This window comes from Catharus ustulatus, chromosome 1, assembly GCF_009819885.2.
Source record: "Catharus ustulatus isolate bCatUst1 chromosome 1, bCatUst1.pri.v2, whole genome shotgun sequence".
In the NCBI taxonomy this organism is placed as follows: Eukaryota; Metazoa; Chordata; class Aves; order Passeriformes; family Turdidae; genus Catharus; species Catharus ustulatus.
In genome coordinates, this window is record NC_046221.1 from 72,142,696 (window position 1) to 72,162,777 (window position 20,082).

General features: G+C 35.5%; 1 protein-coding gene across 1 annotated transcript in view; it reads right to left on the reverse strand.

Annotated features, from left to right (window-relative positions):
- The window catches only part of EXOC2 (exocyst complex component 2), a 133,371-nt gene that overhangs the window by 80,646 nt on the left and 32,643 nt on the right, over nucleotides 1-20,082 (reverse strand). The window contains exons 5-6 of the mRNA XM_033058326.1: nucleotides 16,387-16,500; nucleotides 11,832-11,956 (exon numbers count right to left, since the gene is read on the reverse strand). Coding sequence (XP_032914217.1) covers nucleotides 11,832-11,956; nucleotides 16,387-16,500 — 239 coding nt within the window. The remainder of the gene's footprint in view (nucleotides 1-11,831; nucleotides 11,957-16,386; nucleotides 16,501-20,082) is intronic.

The window sequence follows — 20,082 nt, forward strand, 5'->3', positions numbered from 1 at the left end:
AACATGCCTCATGGCAGCAGAGTCTAATGGAGGACAGGGCTTAAGGCCAGGCACTGCAGAATTTTAACCATTACTTTGACAAAGACTTCCTGTATCTTCTTGAACAAGACAGTAACGCTTAACGAAAAAATTCCACAAACATACGGGCAGAATAATCTATTAGCTATTATAATCTAAATTAGTCATCTGGTACAGGTATTAATTAACATTTGCATTTTGAAACATATAATAAACATAAAACATTATGAAACACATAATACTTCTGCTTTGTAAGTCACCGATGTCACAACAAAGAAAATACCAATAATCAAAGGGTTTTCTCTTTCTCTACAGAGAGTCACTGTGAATCTGGATGATCCCCAAATCAAGTGCTAGAACATTCCCCCATCACTTCTTTTCACCTATAAAAGGCACTCCTAAAATACAATTTAAGAGTTTCTTGGAGCATTAACCATTATCACCATGTTTCTGTGTAATTTTGCTCAGAACAACAGGAAAACAGAGGGGAGGTTGCTTTATTTGTTTTTTTGAAGATGCTATTTTTCTCCTGTCCTAGAATGCCAAAATCCCAAACTCTTATTTCTGTGTGGTATTACTAATGGAAGTGGAAATGCACAGTACCAGCACTAATTTTTTCTTTTAGTATAATTTACTCTTTTAAATAATATGAGTTAATAATAATAATATAACAATAAATCAACAAGGACAATAAAATGTAATAATATAATTAATAATATATTAATAATAATAATATCATTTACTCTAATAATTAATTCTTTTTCAGGGATGGGGAGACTTAACAGCACAGCTTGATGACACTATCTTACTCCAAAAACATGAATAGTGAATGTAGTGTAGGTAGAACTTTCTTCTACTTCCTCTCTCTCACACAGCCCTCCTTCCCTCTTCCACGTGCAGCACAACTAGCACAAACCAGTATATCTCTTTTAAGGTATTATTCCTGTATATATGCAGCACATATAAAGTATGATTTTCCTTTCAAATTTTCAATCTGTTAGTGTGTAAAATCTGCTCTATCAAATGGCCATCAGCTCCTATCACTTTACATATACTTGAGGCTTAAAAAAACCCTCCTACTGCTTTCTGCTGGTTCTCAGTAGAATGAAGTGAGGCTAAGCTACCCTTGAAAACAGTGATACCCAGTGCTTTGAAAAAAGGCAAGTAATGATACCTTTTAGTTCAAAACACAGATACAGTTCTGAAAGCAGCCTCTCAGCTGTTCCAGCTTATCTTGCTCTAGGGTTTGTACGGTAGAGCAGCCTGAGCTTCTCAACTGGATAATTTTAAGGTGAAACAACATCAGAAGAAGCACTCCAGGACTATACCTGATGTACTGAAAGAGGTATCTGGAATTTAATCCACTGGGTGGAATTGGAGCTAGGTCTGAAATATTGCCATAAACTGCACATACCACACATGCAAAGACGCCATTGCCAACTGGTTTCCTCTCCAGTACCATCCCTACTTGCCCATGCCATGTAGATGCAAGCTAACAAGTGAATAAGGACAGGAACCCTGTGGCCTCAGTCCTACTGCAAGGAGTGAGTGAGGGTGGCTATTCTGAAACAGGATGGTCCATTTTAGTCTCCAGCCTCTTTCAAAGGAGGAATTTTCATTGCGGGAGGGAGATAGAGGAGACAGGTGGGTAACACCAGAGTGCAATTAAAAAAAAAGAAGAAAAAAGAAAGAAAATTACATTATTCTGAAACATCTAAATTTGACCCTTCAATCCCTTGAAACTATACAAAGAATTACAGGTAGTCTTGCTTACATGAAAATACAAATGCAACTCAATTTTCTTTCTAAAATCATCAGAGAGGAAAAAAAAATCTAATTAGGACACCATATTTCTTAAGACAATCAATTCCTAAATGAAATGAACTAAAACTAACAGATTCTTGCATATTTTAAGGACAGATATCTATCTTAAAAGATGGTGTGTTGTTAACTGTTGCACATATTTTGTGTACATTGTGGAGAGCACTTATCAACAAGAATATTTCTACAATTTTATAACAAAAACATTAGTGGCTCTACTGACATTATTTCATTTCTATATATCATTTTCAGTCAGAGGCAGCCAATTACTGTAGTGCAATTAATGTTACATACTGAAAAGCAAGCTCAGCAGAACAGCAACCACAACATAAATAGACATTTTAAAGCTAAATGTTGTAAGTGCTATTGGAATCACATCAAACTGTAATGATTTTAATTTACATATTTTGAAATCATTCTATGAGACATACTTTTGAAAGACACTTTAAAAAGAGACATGAATAAAAGTCTAAGCTACATACTGCCTCAGAGATTTTTAATATTTAGCATTTTGGAACCATTAATTACATACAATTAATTGCTGACCAATTCAATATCATGTAAATCTGAAGGAGGAAAACCTAAGCATTTCCAAAAGTGACTTGTAGTATCTAAACCTCTATCACAACATACATACTGGCAACAAAAGGTAAAACATGAGGACTTCTTTCTTGTACGTAAGTTTGGAAAGAGCACTCTTTACCATGTTACAAGAGAAGCTTGAAAGTCTTGAAACGTAGCTTCTCATTATGAAAGTAGCTTATTTAGAAATTATGCTGATATTAAAATTAAAACATCATGATCTGTAACCAGTTTTAAAATTTTGATGTTGGAAACTCAGGAAGAATGGTCCTATTAAATCAATTCAAAACGCACTTTCAGACACAGAAAAGTATGTCAGTGGGGAAAAAAAAATGTAAGCCAAGGTGTTAAGTTTCAGAAATGTGGAAAGCATTGCAGAGTAGAGATAAAGACATATTAAGTATATGTAACTAGGAGTGTAAATCAAAAAGCATTGAACCATTGTATGAAATAAGCTATTCAAGGACATTCTTAAGTCTAAACCTACTTAAATTACTCTGCTCACATAATAAATTTGTTATATTTCCTTCTACATGTTTAAGCTTTGTTTAATGTAGCTATTTTTACACATTATAATGAGATTTACCAATAGGTACATTTCCTTGTGTTCCAAGGCTGAATTACAAAAGAAAAAAGAAGCCTTAAGTTTTTGCAGTGAAAAAGGCTTTCTAATAAAATCTGAGCTTACTCTGTTTGCATCAAATGATTTTGAAAAAGTTAAGTGCCTATTCCTTCCATGGGGACCAGACAAAAAGTCTTCAATTGAGAAGTTTAGACAAGCGAAACTATACGTAATCAAGAAAAGTATCTGTAGGCCTCATCTTTGGAAGGAATCTGGAGATACTCAACTTATTTTTTTCTCCTAAAGTGCTAAATCCATCTAATAGTGGGATGATACTGTTTGGGACAACCCCTGTTCTCCTGTACCCAAAGGGCTTCCTTTTGCTGGATCTAGCAATAACACAAATCTAGCTGCAGGGCAGTTGTAGTGAGATAACTTGGTGCAAAACTAACTCACCAAGGAAGAAATGCTGCTTTGCTGATCAGTGAGCTTGTTTTAACTTCGCCTTAGTGGCAGCACTGCAGTATAAGGAAAGGAGCATATGGCCAAGGGAAGGTAGAAAGCCATCTTATTCTTCCCATACTACCCACTTCTTAAGATTACCTTCAAAATGCAACTTCTTACCCTCAACTCATCACTGGCTGCAATAAGAAGAGTAAGAAGAAGATTTCAGGTCTTGAAGGCTTGAAGTAAAGGACGGATGGGATTTTTCTTGAACTGCCAGTTACTCTGGATTTACCTGACTGTCCAGACACTGACACAAACTATGTAAGTTGGAAAAGCAGTTGGAAACCTAGCAGAATCTGTTAATATTTTTAGGAGCTTTACTGTAAGAAGCATACAATAAATAAAAATGAGGAAAGCTACATCTGGATGCTTCAACTAAGGCCAGATAACTGTATTTTGTATCGTCTTCGCCAGTAGGTGTTCGTGTTTCCCAGCTAAGTCAGAATATCTAAAAACTTGCAAACTTCACAGCTGCAGGCAGATACTGACTAGTAACAGTGAAGAAACTAAGTTCAAAACTCACAACCTCTAACTGTGACTAAATACACCATAATACATGCAAAATTCAATCTGTCAAACAAGCCATAATACAGGTCTTTTATTAAAATAAACTACAATTAATTCATTGCTACTTGTGATAAAAAAATTTTTATTTAATCTAGGAAAGGATATGGGGTTTTTTGTTAGATTTACAGCAACTATAAATCTAGTAAATTAAACCACTTGCCAGGAAAATGCAGCTTTTGATTTGCAATATTGATTTGCAATATTTGATTTTCTCATCAGTTATTTTTAAAACGTATTTTGAGGTAGGCACCAGTCGTGGCATTCTCAGAATTTCCTCAGCCTAACTCTCAGCTCAAAGCAACACAGATGAACATTTTCTACCATTTTCTGACTAAAGGATGGCTAGAAATGCATTTGGCATATCTGAAAATCTTACTAATTTTCACAGAAATGCAGTTAAAGAAAAAAAGTACTTGAAATAAATCACATCCTTTTAGTCAGATGCAGAAAACAGGAGGGAGAAAAATACAAGAAGTGCACAGCCTACTCAGCAAAGTATTTCTGAAGATCTGATGTGGTAACTAAGAACCTGGCACCAAAGAACAGTAATGGAGGAATGAAGAACACATGTTAGAACACTGTCAGGATTCATGCCCAATGCATGAATAAAAATGCCTTCGGTTTCCTTTAATGGAAGATTAAGTATTTTTTGTAATTCCACCAAAATATAGAAAGGTCATTGATGAGGACAGTATCCCTATGTAAGGTAAAAACTGTTCTGAATGGATTTAACAGGAATGCAGGGCTGCATGCAAAGAGGAAAGAAATAAAGACAGTATGTCATGAACAAAGCTCTTAATACACTACCCTATGGAAATCTGAAAAAAAAAAAAGTATTTCTTTCTCTATGGTCATTAGTTAATAGCATGAAGTTTGGTTTGGTCATTCCTGCAGTCCCCCTTGAGAATTCTAGGTATTTTTGTATTGGCAAAGCAAACTTGGCTTTGCTTCGGTTAACATTATTAATCCTAGCAAAAATGACAAAATATTGAACTAAATGCAGTATTGTCTTAAGCTGCCTTATTGTGTTTTGTTTCTCTAGCATTTACGTCTTCAAGCCTGTTTACCCAACAGAGTGGAAAAAATAAAAGAAAATGGACAGACTTAACAGGATATTTTAAGGTAATTAAAGCACAGTGCTACAAGGGAAGTTTTATTGATATATAAACCCCGAAAATTTTAGTCTAAAAACATTATGAGACCAGACTACTTGCTCTCAGATGGACTTATATTAAAGCAAGTCTGATATCGCTGGGCAAAAACGTCTTGGAAATAGACAGGAAAATGTGACTTGTTATTCTGCCTATGGATGCACTAAAAATTCCAGGACTGGATCCAGGCCTTTGCCAGAACTCTTCAGAATTAAAGAGTACAGAACATGCTATTCTCTCTTTACTGGTGCTAACTTTCCGCACCTGTGAAAGGCAAAAATAGTAAAAATAAAAGCAGCTTTTAAATGTTGCGTTTAAAAGGTGGTATGGAAATCAAAATGGAATAATGTAGCATGAAATAAAGGTGGTTTTATGCTTGCAGCATAAGTCTGGGTGAAATTTTATCACAGGTAACTCTTTCGCACATTTACAACCAATTGCAGAATTTGCTGTTTGAAAACTGCAACTTGCAAAATTTCTCTTTCTATATGCTTTACTATTTTTCAAATTCAAACAAAAAAGTTAATTTACCTGAAAAAAACAAAACAACTTCATAACATATGACAGCCACACAGCAACTGTAATACGCCAAAACTGCATCCTTTTGAGAAATTCTGCTAGTAATTAGTTCACATCTCTATAATAACAACTGATGAAGAAGCTACATGAGCAGCCAGCATAAAAGCAGGTACAGGCTTGGGGAGAGAATTTTCACTATGGTCTGTGACAATTCCTGCTGTTTCCCACATTTTCTAAACAGATTTTCTCTTGTTTGAGACAAAAAAAACCCCCAACTCCCTACATAATTCCATGCTAGGACCGGCATGAAAGGAAAGTTGAGCCTTTCATCAATTGTGATAACCTCTGCTTTTATAAAGTTGCATTAAGGCAATAATTGGTTGCTACAAAAATTGACCAGAAGAAGCATTCACCAGAGACTAAACCATCTATGACCACTTAAGATACTTTATGGCACCTCTTTGTCAGGTTATCCTTCTCTCAGAATACATTTCTCATTTTAATGTCCCTCTTGTTGTCTAGTGCTGAAAGATCACAACACAAGTTTCCAACATGCAAAATTAAATTAAGTTTTAGTTAGCATGGCTATTTTTAGAATACCTAATTTAGCACATCTCTTTTTTCATTTTGAATGCTGAGAAGGCCTATAAAGGTAAGGGCAAAATATGAAGCAATGATAGCACTTATCCTCATTCAGCTTTTGTCTGTAAGGGTAGCACAAAGTTGATTCAAGTATTCAGATAGGAGTACCCACTTGGAAAGCTAGACAGTGAGCAAAGAGCACATCAGCTATTGCTTCATGATGACTACATGGAGGCATGATCATAATTCTTAACTTGAAATAATCTAACTTGCACCTACTATGAAGCATACACATGCAGATGAACTCTGAAGTGACTGATATGCTCTCAGATACAAATCCAATACATGCAGCATGATTCTTCTATTCTTGCCAGTCTGTTTCCATGGCCCTATTCTTTTTTATGCCCTAGAAATTATAATCTTTAAAATCACTTTTTGTAACAGCAGACTGTTCTTACCTTGCAAAGAAAATATTCTATCACTTGAAGTAGGATGAGGAAAATAACATTAACAGACACACATCACACAGAGAACTAGAAAAAGCTATTCCAGACATTTCAAGTCACCTGCACAACATTTAGGTAGCAATCATATATTTGAATTTGATTTACCCAAATTCAGAGATTTAACAAAAATCCATACTATTTGAAAAAATATACTTGATAGTAAAGTAAAGCAAAAGTGTGAAACAGATTTGTCACAAAACAGCAATGTGACAACAGCAAAACCTGGTATACCATATTTCATATACCAGGTATACCAATCCCACACTACCAAGCAAAACCAGTCATGCACTAGCATTTCATTGGACAAAAGAAAACCATTTCAAAATTAATCATCAATCTAGTTTGCGAACAGAACCACTAATGAAAAATTGCATTGTCTCTATACAATCTCTTTAAATTCAAATTTTACAAAACTCCATGAAAGTCCGAGGTAAAGTGACACATTTATGATAGACTAAAATCAGTTTTTAGCTTCTCAAATTCCCAGTCTGACTCAGAATTGAATATAGCTCAGGTGATATTTTTTGTTTTACTTTCAGAGCAAATGAATTTAACAGACATAATAGCAGCAGCACAGACATTCAGCTTGAATCCAATCCTGGATCACTAATGTGCTCATTCCAGAATGAACCTTCGGGAATGAATTGTAAAAATAATCTATAGGAAGAAAAATACCAAAGCCAAATCAAAAAACCAGGCACTGGCCAGATTAGGATCCTTTCAGCCAGGTAATTTCAGCCACACTATCCTATCTTACGCATTAAGAAAGGTAGCAGACAATAGGTCAACTGCAATATGAACAGGAATGGGAAAGGGAAAAAAGGAACAGTGCTGTAATAGCCAGTAGTGCTTCTTTCGTACAGACTTCCTGAAAATAACGAAAAATGTATTTGTAGTTGCAATTGCAAAAAAACTGTTGCCACATGAAACTAGAGAGACAAATCTAAACCTCAAATTTATTCATGATATCTGTGTTTTAAAGACATTACAGCATCTTGTTTACCTGCCAATAGAGATGTAGTACCTACATGTTTTTGTATGAGTGAGCGACTGAAGTAGTAATTTCCCTAATATTTTCCTTTGGTTTAAATAAGAAGAAACTGCAGCCTCATGTTCATTGCAAAAACCATTTCAGAAAAAAATATACTGAAAGAAAATTAATTTTCTAACTTTCCTAATGACTTCTGTCGAGGACCCAACTTGTTCATGACGATAAAATACATCTTAACTACAAATATATAAACAGCCACCCTTTCAGGAATGCTACTTTCTCGGCTGCAATTAGAATTACAGGAAATAAACCAGCTGAACTCCCCGACACTGACAAGTGGGTCAAGTTGAGATAAACCCTGCTCCCTTCATCTCAGTTTACAGCTCCATTCAGCTGACAAAATAAACTTCCTGTTGCACATCTCTGCAGAGTCACTGTCAAACTGTCAGCCAAGTTAACAGAGAGGCAGAGAGACATGGGGATCTGATAAGGCTATTCTATTTTCCCAGAAATTAAACCAAACAAGGAAGGGTTCTGGTCTATTTGAGCTCTTGTTTTCTTAGTAAACAGCCTCTAAATTATAAAATACAATAAACATCTTAGGACTGCTTTTTATGCTTTCCATTGCTTATTTATGAAAATATTAATACTCATTTAAATGTGTAATAGAGTCTGATAGTACATTTAAGAGCAGACAGAAATTACTGGTCCTAACTAATGAAAAAAGCTGCACAATGATCAGTAATGCAGGGTTTCTTTAATCAAGGTAACATTTGAAAGAAATATTGTTAAATGTATATGAGTTTTAAAAAAGCATGTATAAAAGCTGTAGAGGAGCACAAAGTAACTGGACAAGCAAATGTTATACCTCCTAATGTGATCCTGCTACAAAAAGTTATCCTGTACTAATTTAGGGAGACTTAAGAGAAATACGTAACTGCTCACAAGTAGCTCCATTCTATAACTACAATTCAACAGACCCGCAGTTTACGAAGCATAACCACAGGGGTTAGAAGATGTGTTCTAAGATATCTGAAGGGGAAAGTTAAGAGTCTAACTTTTTTGCCCTCAAAAAACCCGTATCTTTATAAAATAAATTAGATTTTAGAAATCTTCCCAAAGCAAGAGTTAAAAAATATCTAAACCAAAATGAACCAACTCTGAAAATTTAACCATATTGGAAGACAGAAAAAATGTACTCAGTAAGGGTTTTCCCTTGAGTCACTTTTCACCTGTGACAGTTGCATGCTTAGCATCAAGAAGTTTGCAGAACAATGGCTATAGCCCTAAGAGTTTGGGCTGAAACAACTGTTCAGCTTTCAAATACAAACTACTCCTCATGTAGCTTTGTTGAAATGCATATAGATTCTAGTTGCACTCTTTTAAAGGTGAAAATAAGACATAAAGATTCACTCTTACATGTGTAAGAGCAGAAAAGCGCCATTCCATCATCTTGCACAATCACTGTCTAGCCAGACTGTATTTTAAATTTAATGTTCTCTTGTTAAAAAGCTTGGATTTCATAACTGCATGCTGAAGAATGAAGGGGGGGTTTGTTTGCTTGGGGTTTTTTGTTTGGTGGTTTGTTGTTGGTTTTTTAAAATCTGCATCTGAGCTGTTTCTCTAGAACAACGCTAATAAATGCTTACTCTTAATTCTCAGCATCTTTCATTTGAGAAAACTAGTGATCAAATGTTCTGAAAAAAGCTTTGACATCTGGCAGTAGGGTTGGATGATGGCATCAAAGAAGTCCCTTTTTACTTTTTTCTACGGGAAGCCACATCCAACTTGACAGTTGACTGTACCTATCACAAGTTCATGTCTTAAAAAAGTCATGCAATTTTTCCAGCTATACTTTCTCAAAAATATCCTGCATAAGGAGGAAGAACAGGCAAATAAATAGTTCTGAATTCAAGATTAAAATTCATATGCAGTAAGAGCGGGTTTATTGACTGAAAAGAAGCAAAAACCCTTTTGCACATGCATTTAATACGACATTTCAACAGAGAAATATGTATTAAAATATTACAGAAAGCATCTGTGACCTGTACTGCATTCTCATTCAGAATTTGGGTTCACAATTTAAAAACTAAGTATTACAGTAATTTCACAATTATAAGCCGCACCTGATTATAAGCCACACGTCCGGGTGTCGGCAACGTTTAGGTCTTTGTCCATATATAAGCTGCACTGAATTATTAGCTGCACTTTCGTTCGCAGCGAGGATGTTTGCACAACTTTCACAAAGTTGCCAATTAGTAACAGAATCACGGGATCACAGAGTTTACTGGCTTGGCTCGGGGCTGTGTGGGCTTGGATCAGCCCCACTTTTCCCCTGCCGGAGCTGAGCTAGCTCGGATTGGTCCCGCTTTTCCCCTGCTGGGGCCAGGCGGGCTCACACTTCTGGGTTGGCAAATTTCTGAACCTCATCAATATATTTGGCTGCACCTGATTATAAGCCGCACTTCCGGGTTCGGACCAAAATTTTAGTCAAAATGGTGCAGCTTATAATCATGAAATTACTGTGTACTGATGTTGCCCTTGAACTTCAGTGTTACAGGTCTGAATTTTTAAGCGTGAGGTTTTAAGTGTCGAATTTTCTTTTAAAACAGTATCATGGCCATTCTTTCATTATACCACTTTAATTCAGTGTATAAGCTGAAAGTCTGCTTCCTTTTCAACACCAAAGGGAGATCACTGAGGGGTAGACAAAGCCAAGTCACTCCGGTTACAGACAAAAAGTGACATCAAGAACCACTTGAGGCATCCCAAGTTTAAAGTCATAATTTAGCTAAAGAACTGCACCAATAAACCCTGATATTAGGTAAAAATAACATTGATAAAGGTAAAAGATGCAAAACAATATTACAGCTTATAATTTTTAAAAAATTGAGACTACAGTAGTCAATAAAATAAATTAGGTTGCTTTCCCTACCATTATTTTATTAATATTTCTCACAAGGTAACACTGTTAGCACTACTTTATCTATAGCAGCAGCTTCTTGAAAACAGAACTCAGTCTTTCAGAGTATTTGACATTCCATATGCAAAGCAGATTTGGTTGTGAAAAACAAGCTACTTTTCAATATTTATTCAGGATTATGTTTGAGACAATTTAAGAAAAAAATAAGATTTCAATATTTGCAAGATGTGTAAGAATTATAAAGAAAGCCTGTTACTTTTCCTAGCATTTAATGAAAACTCAGCTTATAAAGGTGAAAGAATGCCAAATAATTGTTCTTCTTAGAGCCTTTTCCTATGAGTACCACCAGATTCTTCAGGTTTTCTGCTAAATTCTTTAATACTTTTGTCACTGAACCTAGTCAGATTTTGGCCAAAGGGGTCCATGACCAGGATGGATTACCAGCATAGTGGTAAAAGATAAACCTATTTATGATGCTTTCCTGGGCACTACTGCTGTCTTATCCAGACTAGAGCCTCACTAGACAGGACTACAGTAGCCTACAATGAGGTTTGACCTGCAAGACATTTGATGTTTTAAGAGTGTGTCTGTGTGTGTGTATATACAATAAATACATATATATATAAATGGCAACTACAATATTCTCACTAGTGTGCTGCATTCTCCCAGTGGCAAGCAGAACAGAAAGAGTCTGTGATTTCCCAAAGTAACAACTGTCTGAATATTCATATAAATACTACCATCTGACTATTGAATAAGGTACCATGAAAATCAAGTTTTTTTCTGTTGCTACAGTTTGCAAGTCATCTTAATATTAACTCCAGTTTAACACTTCTTTTTCTTGCATTTTTCTAAGCAATTTGATCAAATGCCTTCAATTCCTGTAAGATACAGCTGGTGACATCTTTTGCAAATAAACCACATCAATCAGTTCTAGCCTGTGACCAACACAACATAGATTTTGGGCTCATTATCCAATTATACAATTTTACATTATACAGACCATGAAGAGAAACAATATTTTTTCAATTATTAAATTCAACCATACATGCACTTAAGTATTTTTTTTATACCGTACTTAGTAACTGCAAAGCATCTTTACCTGACAAAGCATCTTGTGCTTCAAAAAATGTGCTGAGACCTCCTTTCACATAAGCTAGACTCCCTTCATTTTTCTTATTGGCTTGTTTCTTCAAATTCACAACAGCCGTTTTGAGCTGATCAAAACTGAAAACAAACAAGAAAACCTCAGAGACATCCAAACAATAAAGACAGCTAATAAATAAACAGAACAAACTACTTGGAAAATAAAGCCACTTCCTTTCAGAAAAACTAGTAAGGGTGAAGTAATTGCTAATGACTGTGCTTTCCAATAATGAGAGTTTATTCTTAGTCCAAAGATCTCAGTTTTTTAGTTTCAGCCCTAAATAGAGGGCTCCTATTACTTGTGATGGAAGAGATTTCTTTATGATACAAACTAGTCAAGATGTTTCTTCTAAACATGCAACATCGCACTTAACTGTCTGCAATATATTAAATAGGTGACAGTAGAATTCACTATACTTAATACACAGTAGATTAACTACTGAGATGTTAGAAGTCTCATTAGTAATGGCATTTGTTTCACCCAGCAGCTTTACTCACAATCCTTTCCCACTTTTGTTTCTGAATTCACTCAATATTTTTATTTTGGTTTGGACATACAGTTAAGAATTGAATACCACATTAGTGCCAAATAAAGAAAAGTTAAACAGAGTCCTGCTCTATGAAGGCATGGTTTTTGCATGCAATCTGCTGAAATATTTTTGAAAGACACTTCATAGGGCAATATTAACTGCAAATTCATCATTGTTGTTGGTATGGTGACTTTCTTTTTATCTTAGTTTCATAATATTTCTCAATTTCTGCTGGTTTACACTTGATTTTACATCTTTACTTTTTGCAAGTACCTGCAAATAATTGAGAAGTCTTATGTTGTGAATAAATCTTCATTAATTGTATATAACTTTTTTGTTGATGATGATTAATATGACCTCAGTAGTTATATTACTTGATTAACTATAAAAATACCACCATGAAAAAGTTCAGAAACACAAATATAGCAAATAATTTTCATCTTTTAAAGTCTTTCTTCCTAGTTGCAGGCCAAAGCAATCTCCCTAATATAAAAAAAAAAAAACCAAAACCAAAAAACCAAAACCAAAAAACTCCTCTACACCTCTGTGAGGTGAGGGAATCAGTGAAGCAGAAAACTAAGACATAAGATAATTCCATCAATATTCTGCCCATTTTAAAAAGAGCTAGTACAAAAAGACACATTAAGAGAACAAACCAAAATTTAGCCCAGGCAATGAGAAGGCTATCACCACCTGCTGGGAGACAAAGCACACTGGTGCACTTAGAAGCACTTTTCTTTTTATACTGATTATGTCACAACATTTTGCCTAATTTTCTGTTTCCATCTGCTGGACAGAAATAACATTACTCATTACCTGGATTGGTCCACTAGGGCATATGAGAAGTACTTATCAGCAGCATTTTCAAAATAACAAAAATCTGTACAGTTCTCCTTTTAAGCACTGTTTCATGTTATCTGATGACCTAACAGTGTGTCAAAACAGTTTATTTATATTTAAAAGGATATTTCCAGGATTAAAAGAATCAGTAAAAAGGATGTTATATTGATTTCTTAAAAAGAATGTCCTTCAAGGAAGAAACAGATATAAGCTAACCAAAGTGTCAGTGTACCACACATTTACCATTTCCAATAGCTAGGTTATAAAGAGGATAAGAACTAAACCATTGCTGTGTTTCCAGAAAAATAGCACAAATTATATGGGACATACATTTATAGAATTCCAGAGTATTTTTAAGACTACAGATTTTGAATTGGGAAGAAAATGAAAACCAAACAGTTCTGCTGTTTCTTTATTTAAAGAGATACTTATAGTTAGATCCAAAACATGACTGGATTCACCCTATCCTTTGAGCATTTTTTCCAGTTGAGTTTTACACTGCTCTTGGACCTCGAACACTAAGATTCCAATTTTACAAATCAATATAAAGGAGTTAATATGCAAAAAACTCCAGATTTCATTAAAAAATACAAATTAACACTTTTTATTCCATTAGATGGAGGAGACCATTGCTTGAAGCTCTTGACACGCAAAGATAAAAATCAATGAAATTTTTTTCAGCAAGAAGGATGAAGTACTTAAGTTGATACTAGAAAAAGTGTTAAAAATGCTGTTGTTCTTTTTTATTTCTAAAAGCACCTAACTCATTCAAGCTGTATAGCCACTGACATTTATCCACTCCTAAGCCTGTGGCTCAGCTCTCACATCTTTCTTAAAACAGTGGCCATAGCTGGGCAGAGCACTTCAACTGCAGCTTTAACAACGACAAGCAGAGTAATTATCTCCATATCTTACCTAACACGTTGCTGGTGATACACCCCAGAAGATGCTTTGCACTAGACAGTTAACTTTTGCAAACACTGGATTGTCTTCTGTAAGACTGCTTTCCAATCCCAGGTGTGTATTCTCCTGCTTGCCTTCCCCACGCCCCTTTGTCTTGAATTCAACTATTTCACAATCGCTACAGCCAGGGCTGCCACTGGTTACCACATCCCCTGCCTTGCCTGTAAGAATCAGATTCAGAAGAGCAGCACCCCTGAAGGCCCACACTGCAGCTGTGTTAGAAGTCATTCCCAGAACTCCTCACAAGCTCCTGGGATTGCTCTCCCTCATGTAGATACGAAAGGCATTACGAAGTCTTGTACAAGGACCAGGGTCTGCTCTCTGGAAACTTTCCCAAGTTGCTTAAGAAGATTTTGTTCACTTCCTCATGCCACTGCAATGTCACTCGTTCCAGACTTCTGAACAAGATCTCAACCATCCTGCTTCATAACAGGGTCCATACATTTATTCCAGCTGTTCTTCACATGAAGGTCAAGTACCTCTCTTCTTTCCTGAGTATCTTTTCCAGGTGGCCTCCTGCTATCCATCCCAAAATACTAGGTACATGAGTTATCCCACTTTATTCCAGTAGTATGTTTGTCTAATTGTCTCTTGTTTCTCAGACTGCACGTAAGTGTGCAAAGACACTTGAGGTTAGACACATCCAGTTAGTTTTGTAACTATCTACAGCATTCTTAATGCCATTACTGACCCCATGGTAGCACTCTGTCCCTTCATTTAACTGCAGGCCATTATCACCATCCCCTGATATTCCGAATTTGAAGTCTTCGACATCCAAGTGCAAGCCTGCTGGCAAAGATGCTCCCACACTCCCACCCCATCTTTTCAAATGAATTCCATTTCTCCCTAGCAGTCTTTTTCTTTAGTCATGGATCTGGTTACAGAAGCAAAAAGTGCTGCTTTTGAAACCAGGGGTAGAGTCATCTGTGAATCTACAGGATGCATCCCTATTACCTGAAGCTTTTCCCTTCACGCATAAATCAAAGGCAATACCTAGACTCCCACATTCTTCACTGCTGTCCCCAGTCTGCAATCACTTGTGATCTGTTCTGCATCTCTCTGGCAGTGTCACTGGTGCCCACATGGATAAGCAACAAAGTGGAAACAGTCCAAGGGCCAAACATAGAGAAAATTTTTTACAAAGACCTACATCAAACGCTGTTTACTCCTTATTACTTTATAATCCTCTCGATTTTTTAAAAAACTTGATGATCCCCAAAGTAACCAGATTCTGACAGACAGAATTAATTTGGAATAACTCCTCTTAGTTACTTGTTTCAAAAGATGCTGTCACTATATGTGTATTAGGTAATAATGTTTTCTTGCTGTTCTGGCCCTTTAAAGCACCATCCTTTTGAGAGGAAATATAAGTATTTCCCAAGTAGTGGGATAGTTATTTCTGGAGCATCAAAAACCAAACATCCTCCTACCCCCAAAATGAAGAAGCAACCCATATCTTTTCCTATCAGCAGGAAACAAAACCAAAACAATTTGTAAAGCGGTATGTCCCTTTAAAATACCAATTGAAGTATCTAGCTGAAAACAACAAAAAAAAGTTCCATCTTCTCTATTAAAAATGGCTTCCAGTATTATGTGAACACAAATTTTGGAACTCAGTTATACATGCAAAAATATATTTATATAATACATTCATGTAAGTACATACTATCAACTGTATTTCTAAATTAGGATTTTAATTGTCAAGATTTTAGGGGATTTATCTCAAAGATCCTACTTGCTTGTCCAACTTCTGCTACTGTAGCATTTTCCTCAAGTGTTAATTACAACCTAATTGAGACTAACAATTTTAGTAAACTGTTCAGTCCCATAACCTGTGTCTCTGTTCATGAGTTAGCACCTGGAGTTTCCACTCAAGGCTGTGCTAACTTCTTAATTCCTAAAGTTTGAAGGAAGACAGCTTCCATCTGACATTGGGGGATGGGGACAAAAAATCCCCCATCATAAATTAGGTCTGGTTAAAAACAAAGGCTTTCTTAGAAACAGATTAAACAAACTAGTCTATTCAAGTTTCAGGTCAAGCAGAAACACCAGAGACAATTTTGACTACAGTTCTATTGCTGTAAATGCAAACCACCATTGACACATTTACTGCATAATGAAATAACATCAATGACTTGCATTTAAAACAATTACTTGTACGTCATCTAAGCAACCAACCTTGTTGTTGAATGATTCTCAATCAGGTACCAGGCAGCAGAAAAGTTTTCACTTGTGAAATCAGCGCTCATCCCGGGAAACAGCGACTCTAAATCTTTTTGAGGAAATCTGCCTCTGAAAAATGGATATTCATTTCTTCAGTGAAACAGAGCCTTTTAAACAGTTTACAATTAAAACAGTCACAAAAAAACCCAAACTAACAACAAACACTAAATCATTTCCCTATAAGATGGGAACATTAACTTGTAACTCACCTTAAAATTAAATCTGCTATTACAGACACATGTAATATGACTGAGACTGAAATTCTAAGTAAAACTAATTTTACCATTTTGATTTCATTATTATACATATGACAGAAATGTTGTCTGTACAAAATGCTTCTATTTGATTTTAAAATAGCAGGACATCAGAAGTTTGACAGCTTGTAAATAAATGATCTCACAAAATTATTGCCTACTGATTCCTGAGCAGCACAAGTCACACAGAAACATCAAAAGGAGATATACAGAATATACCTCCATCATATACAAACAGCGAAAAAAGTATAATACTAAGTTAAAATAATATTCTTGTAAAACAGTACACAGTGATCTGCCTGCTCACCATACACAAAACAAAGGAAAAACAGGCTTATGTCAAGTGACAGTCAGCAGGTTCTGTTAGTTTTTATTCAGTCTTACAAATGCATGCAAGCCAATTCCTTGTAGAAACAGATTCTCTTCAACAGCATTTTTAAGGCTGTAAGTAGTTTCTAAGATACTTATCCAGAAAATGTATTCTATTCACTTTAAGTCTGTGTAATAAAAATATTTAAAGCACTTTTTGATGAAAAACATGACAACCTTCATCCCTTAGTCCGGACACACACTCAACAGTTGGCCATATTCATTCCACCATGCACTCAATATATCATCAGATGAACTCCCTCCTCTCATCTTCACCACCAGCTGCATCCCATCTTCAGAGACTACTTGTGGCAAAAAAGATCACTTTTGGTCAGCCCTAAATGGGTCAGCCAGTTGGACTAGATGGTCTTATGTCTCTTTCAACTGAAATATTCTCATCTATTCCAAAAATTTACTATTTCCTTTTTGGATCACAACATTCAACTCAAAAGACAACGAAGACCCTCTCTGATACTCACAATTTAGGTGAGCTTTGCTATGCAAAGTATACTGTATGCAAATTAAAATCTGCCATATTTTTCATCTGAGAGCAAACTTGGGTGGGAGCAGCACTCCAGAGTCAGTTATAAGAATTATATTTAACACATATGGAAAGTCATTTAAATGGACACAAAAGCAGTGATCTGTTAGTTTTAGTTTTTTCTGTAATCTAAACAAGTTTCAAGATAGTTAAAGCTGTTTTTATTACAAAAAGCAAACAGCAGATTAAGTGAAACAAATCTAAAGGCAGGCACATTAAAAAGTACAATTATATAGAGAGGAGTTGTTTCCTGGAAGTTCTTTTCATATCCAAATGGCCATTAGCACAAGCAGGTACAAAGGACCTACGTACATAATGACATGGTACATAAGTCTTTCATCAGTAGCACCTGATTACAGCAGGGGCATGAAACAATACTTTTTAAAAACCAGAAAAAAATCAAATGATATGCAAGGAAAAGTGATGACAGATATGAAAAGTAGAGATATAGGGAAAATAGTGTGAGAAACAAATGCAGTAAGAAAAAATGAAGGTCCCAACAATTGCCTGTGTTCAATGAAAAAGTGATGATGCTAAAATAAAACTTTTAGACATAAGTAGTGAGATTTGGGATTTTCAATGATATTAAATTTCATGAATGACAGTAAGCAGAAAATGCTGATAGATTTAAGAAGAAAGTTTCAATTTATTCTTCATTTAAAGACAATTTAAGATATTTATTTTACCCTCAAATTAGTCAAAAGTGCCCAACAGAAATATGAACTTGAAGGATAGTACTTCACGTGTGATACAAAGTACAACTGTACAAAAAAGCATTTATATTAGATCCACACACGGTGATATCTTTGTGGACAGTTGCATTTTTAATGCTAAAAAACAAAACCAAGAAAACAAATTTCAGTTTTCAGGAAAGACTTGGACATTCTGTACAAGCACTATTTAAGTAAATGCAATCAATATAGAAGTGGAATTTCGCTCATATTCTCAGAATTTCCATGCATGTTCTCCAAAACCAAAAGAGACAGATACAACACAAAAAACACACACGCTCAAATATACCACTATCAAATGCTACTTATTACTGCAGGTTTGTAAGGGATATGCATGACAATTTAAGCTTATGCATGAGCTATACAATTCCTTGGGGGAAAAAAAGAAACTATTTAAAAATATATAATATATCTAGAAAGACCAAGACTTGCAATCAATTGCTGCAAATGAATCTTGTCTACAGAAAGACGGACACACATGAAGGAATTTTTTTTCAGTTTGATGTTTGACTGCCTTGAAAAGTTATTAGGAGTTTTTTCCAGCAGATGTATTTGTGCAGAACCATAAATTAACAATGCTTTTATCTGTGCAGACGTATTTTAGACATAGTCACAACAAACTAGAAACATGAATGTGAATGTGTGAGGTATGTTAACAATATGTTATACCCCATGGTTTAGCATCCTTATTTTTATTGTACATTTTACCAGTAGTTTTCCCACTAACAGATACACTACAGCTTGCTCCATACAGATTTGCTACAGCTGTCTTCAAAATGAAGTGCACACTAAAATGCTCAAACTGAAAGCAACTGCATTTCTAGAATGTCTGGCCAGATGCATCTAAAAAGAGACTGACTCCACATACACACAAGTTTGTTTCATTAACTTCCATTAGTAAATTAAATAAGTCAGTTTTTGGAGGTTGTTCTCATGAAAACTTGCTTATTGTTTACTTATAAACAAGCCCATATGTGACTTGAGAAAGTATTTCTGGTCTATTCTTTCAACATTACGGGGTAAAGATGAACCAGTAGCAAAAGCTTAGATTGTGATGACACGCAATTAAACTGTAAATCATTTTTCTGTTGATTTGCTCATTATACAAGAATCACTTCATGACGAATACTTAACCATTATTAAAAACTAATCACCATAAAAGAAACTGGGAACCACAAACTGAATCCAGAAAACCTCAGAAAAAGAAGAACGAAGCTTACTGCCCTTGACAACCCCAAGCATTACTCCACCTTTACAACTTCAGCAAAAGTACACATACGAGATTTTTATACTAGCACTTTCTTCTAGGCACCCTATTTTACCTTGAATAGAACTATATCTGGTATTAGACCTACAGTGAACATTTTAAAATAGTCTTATTCATGCTTCAGCAACAATTTTAAATACAAAAGAAATTGAGATTTCACATAGTGGTTATATTAATGAGAAGTATAATAAAAATACATTTGGTTACAAGCCACTACACACTTTCACTTCCCTCAAACATATTTTGAGTATAGTTAATAGAGTCATATAACATTAGATGTAGAGGTCCTTGCTTCCATGTAAAGGTCACGCACATTTACAGTAATTTCACGACTATAAGGCGCACCCTTTTGACTAAAATTTTCCCTCGAACCCGGAAGTGCGCCTTATAGTCCGGTGCGCCTTATCTGATGGACAAAGTTGTGACGTTTGCCACCCCGGAAGTGCGAGCTGCGAGCCGAGCCGGGACCCGCGGGAGGCGCGGCCGCCG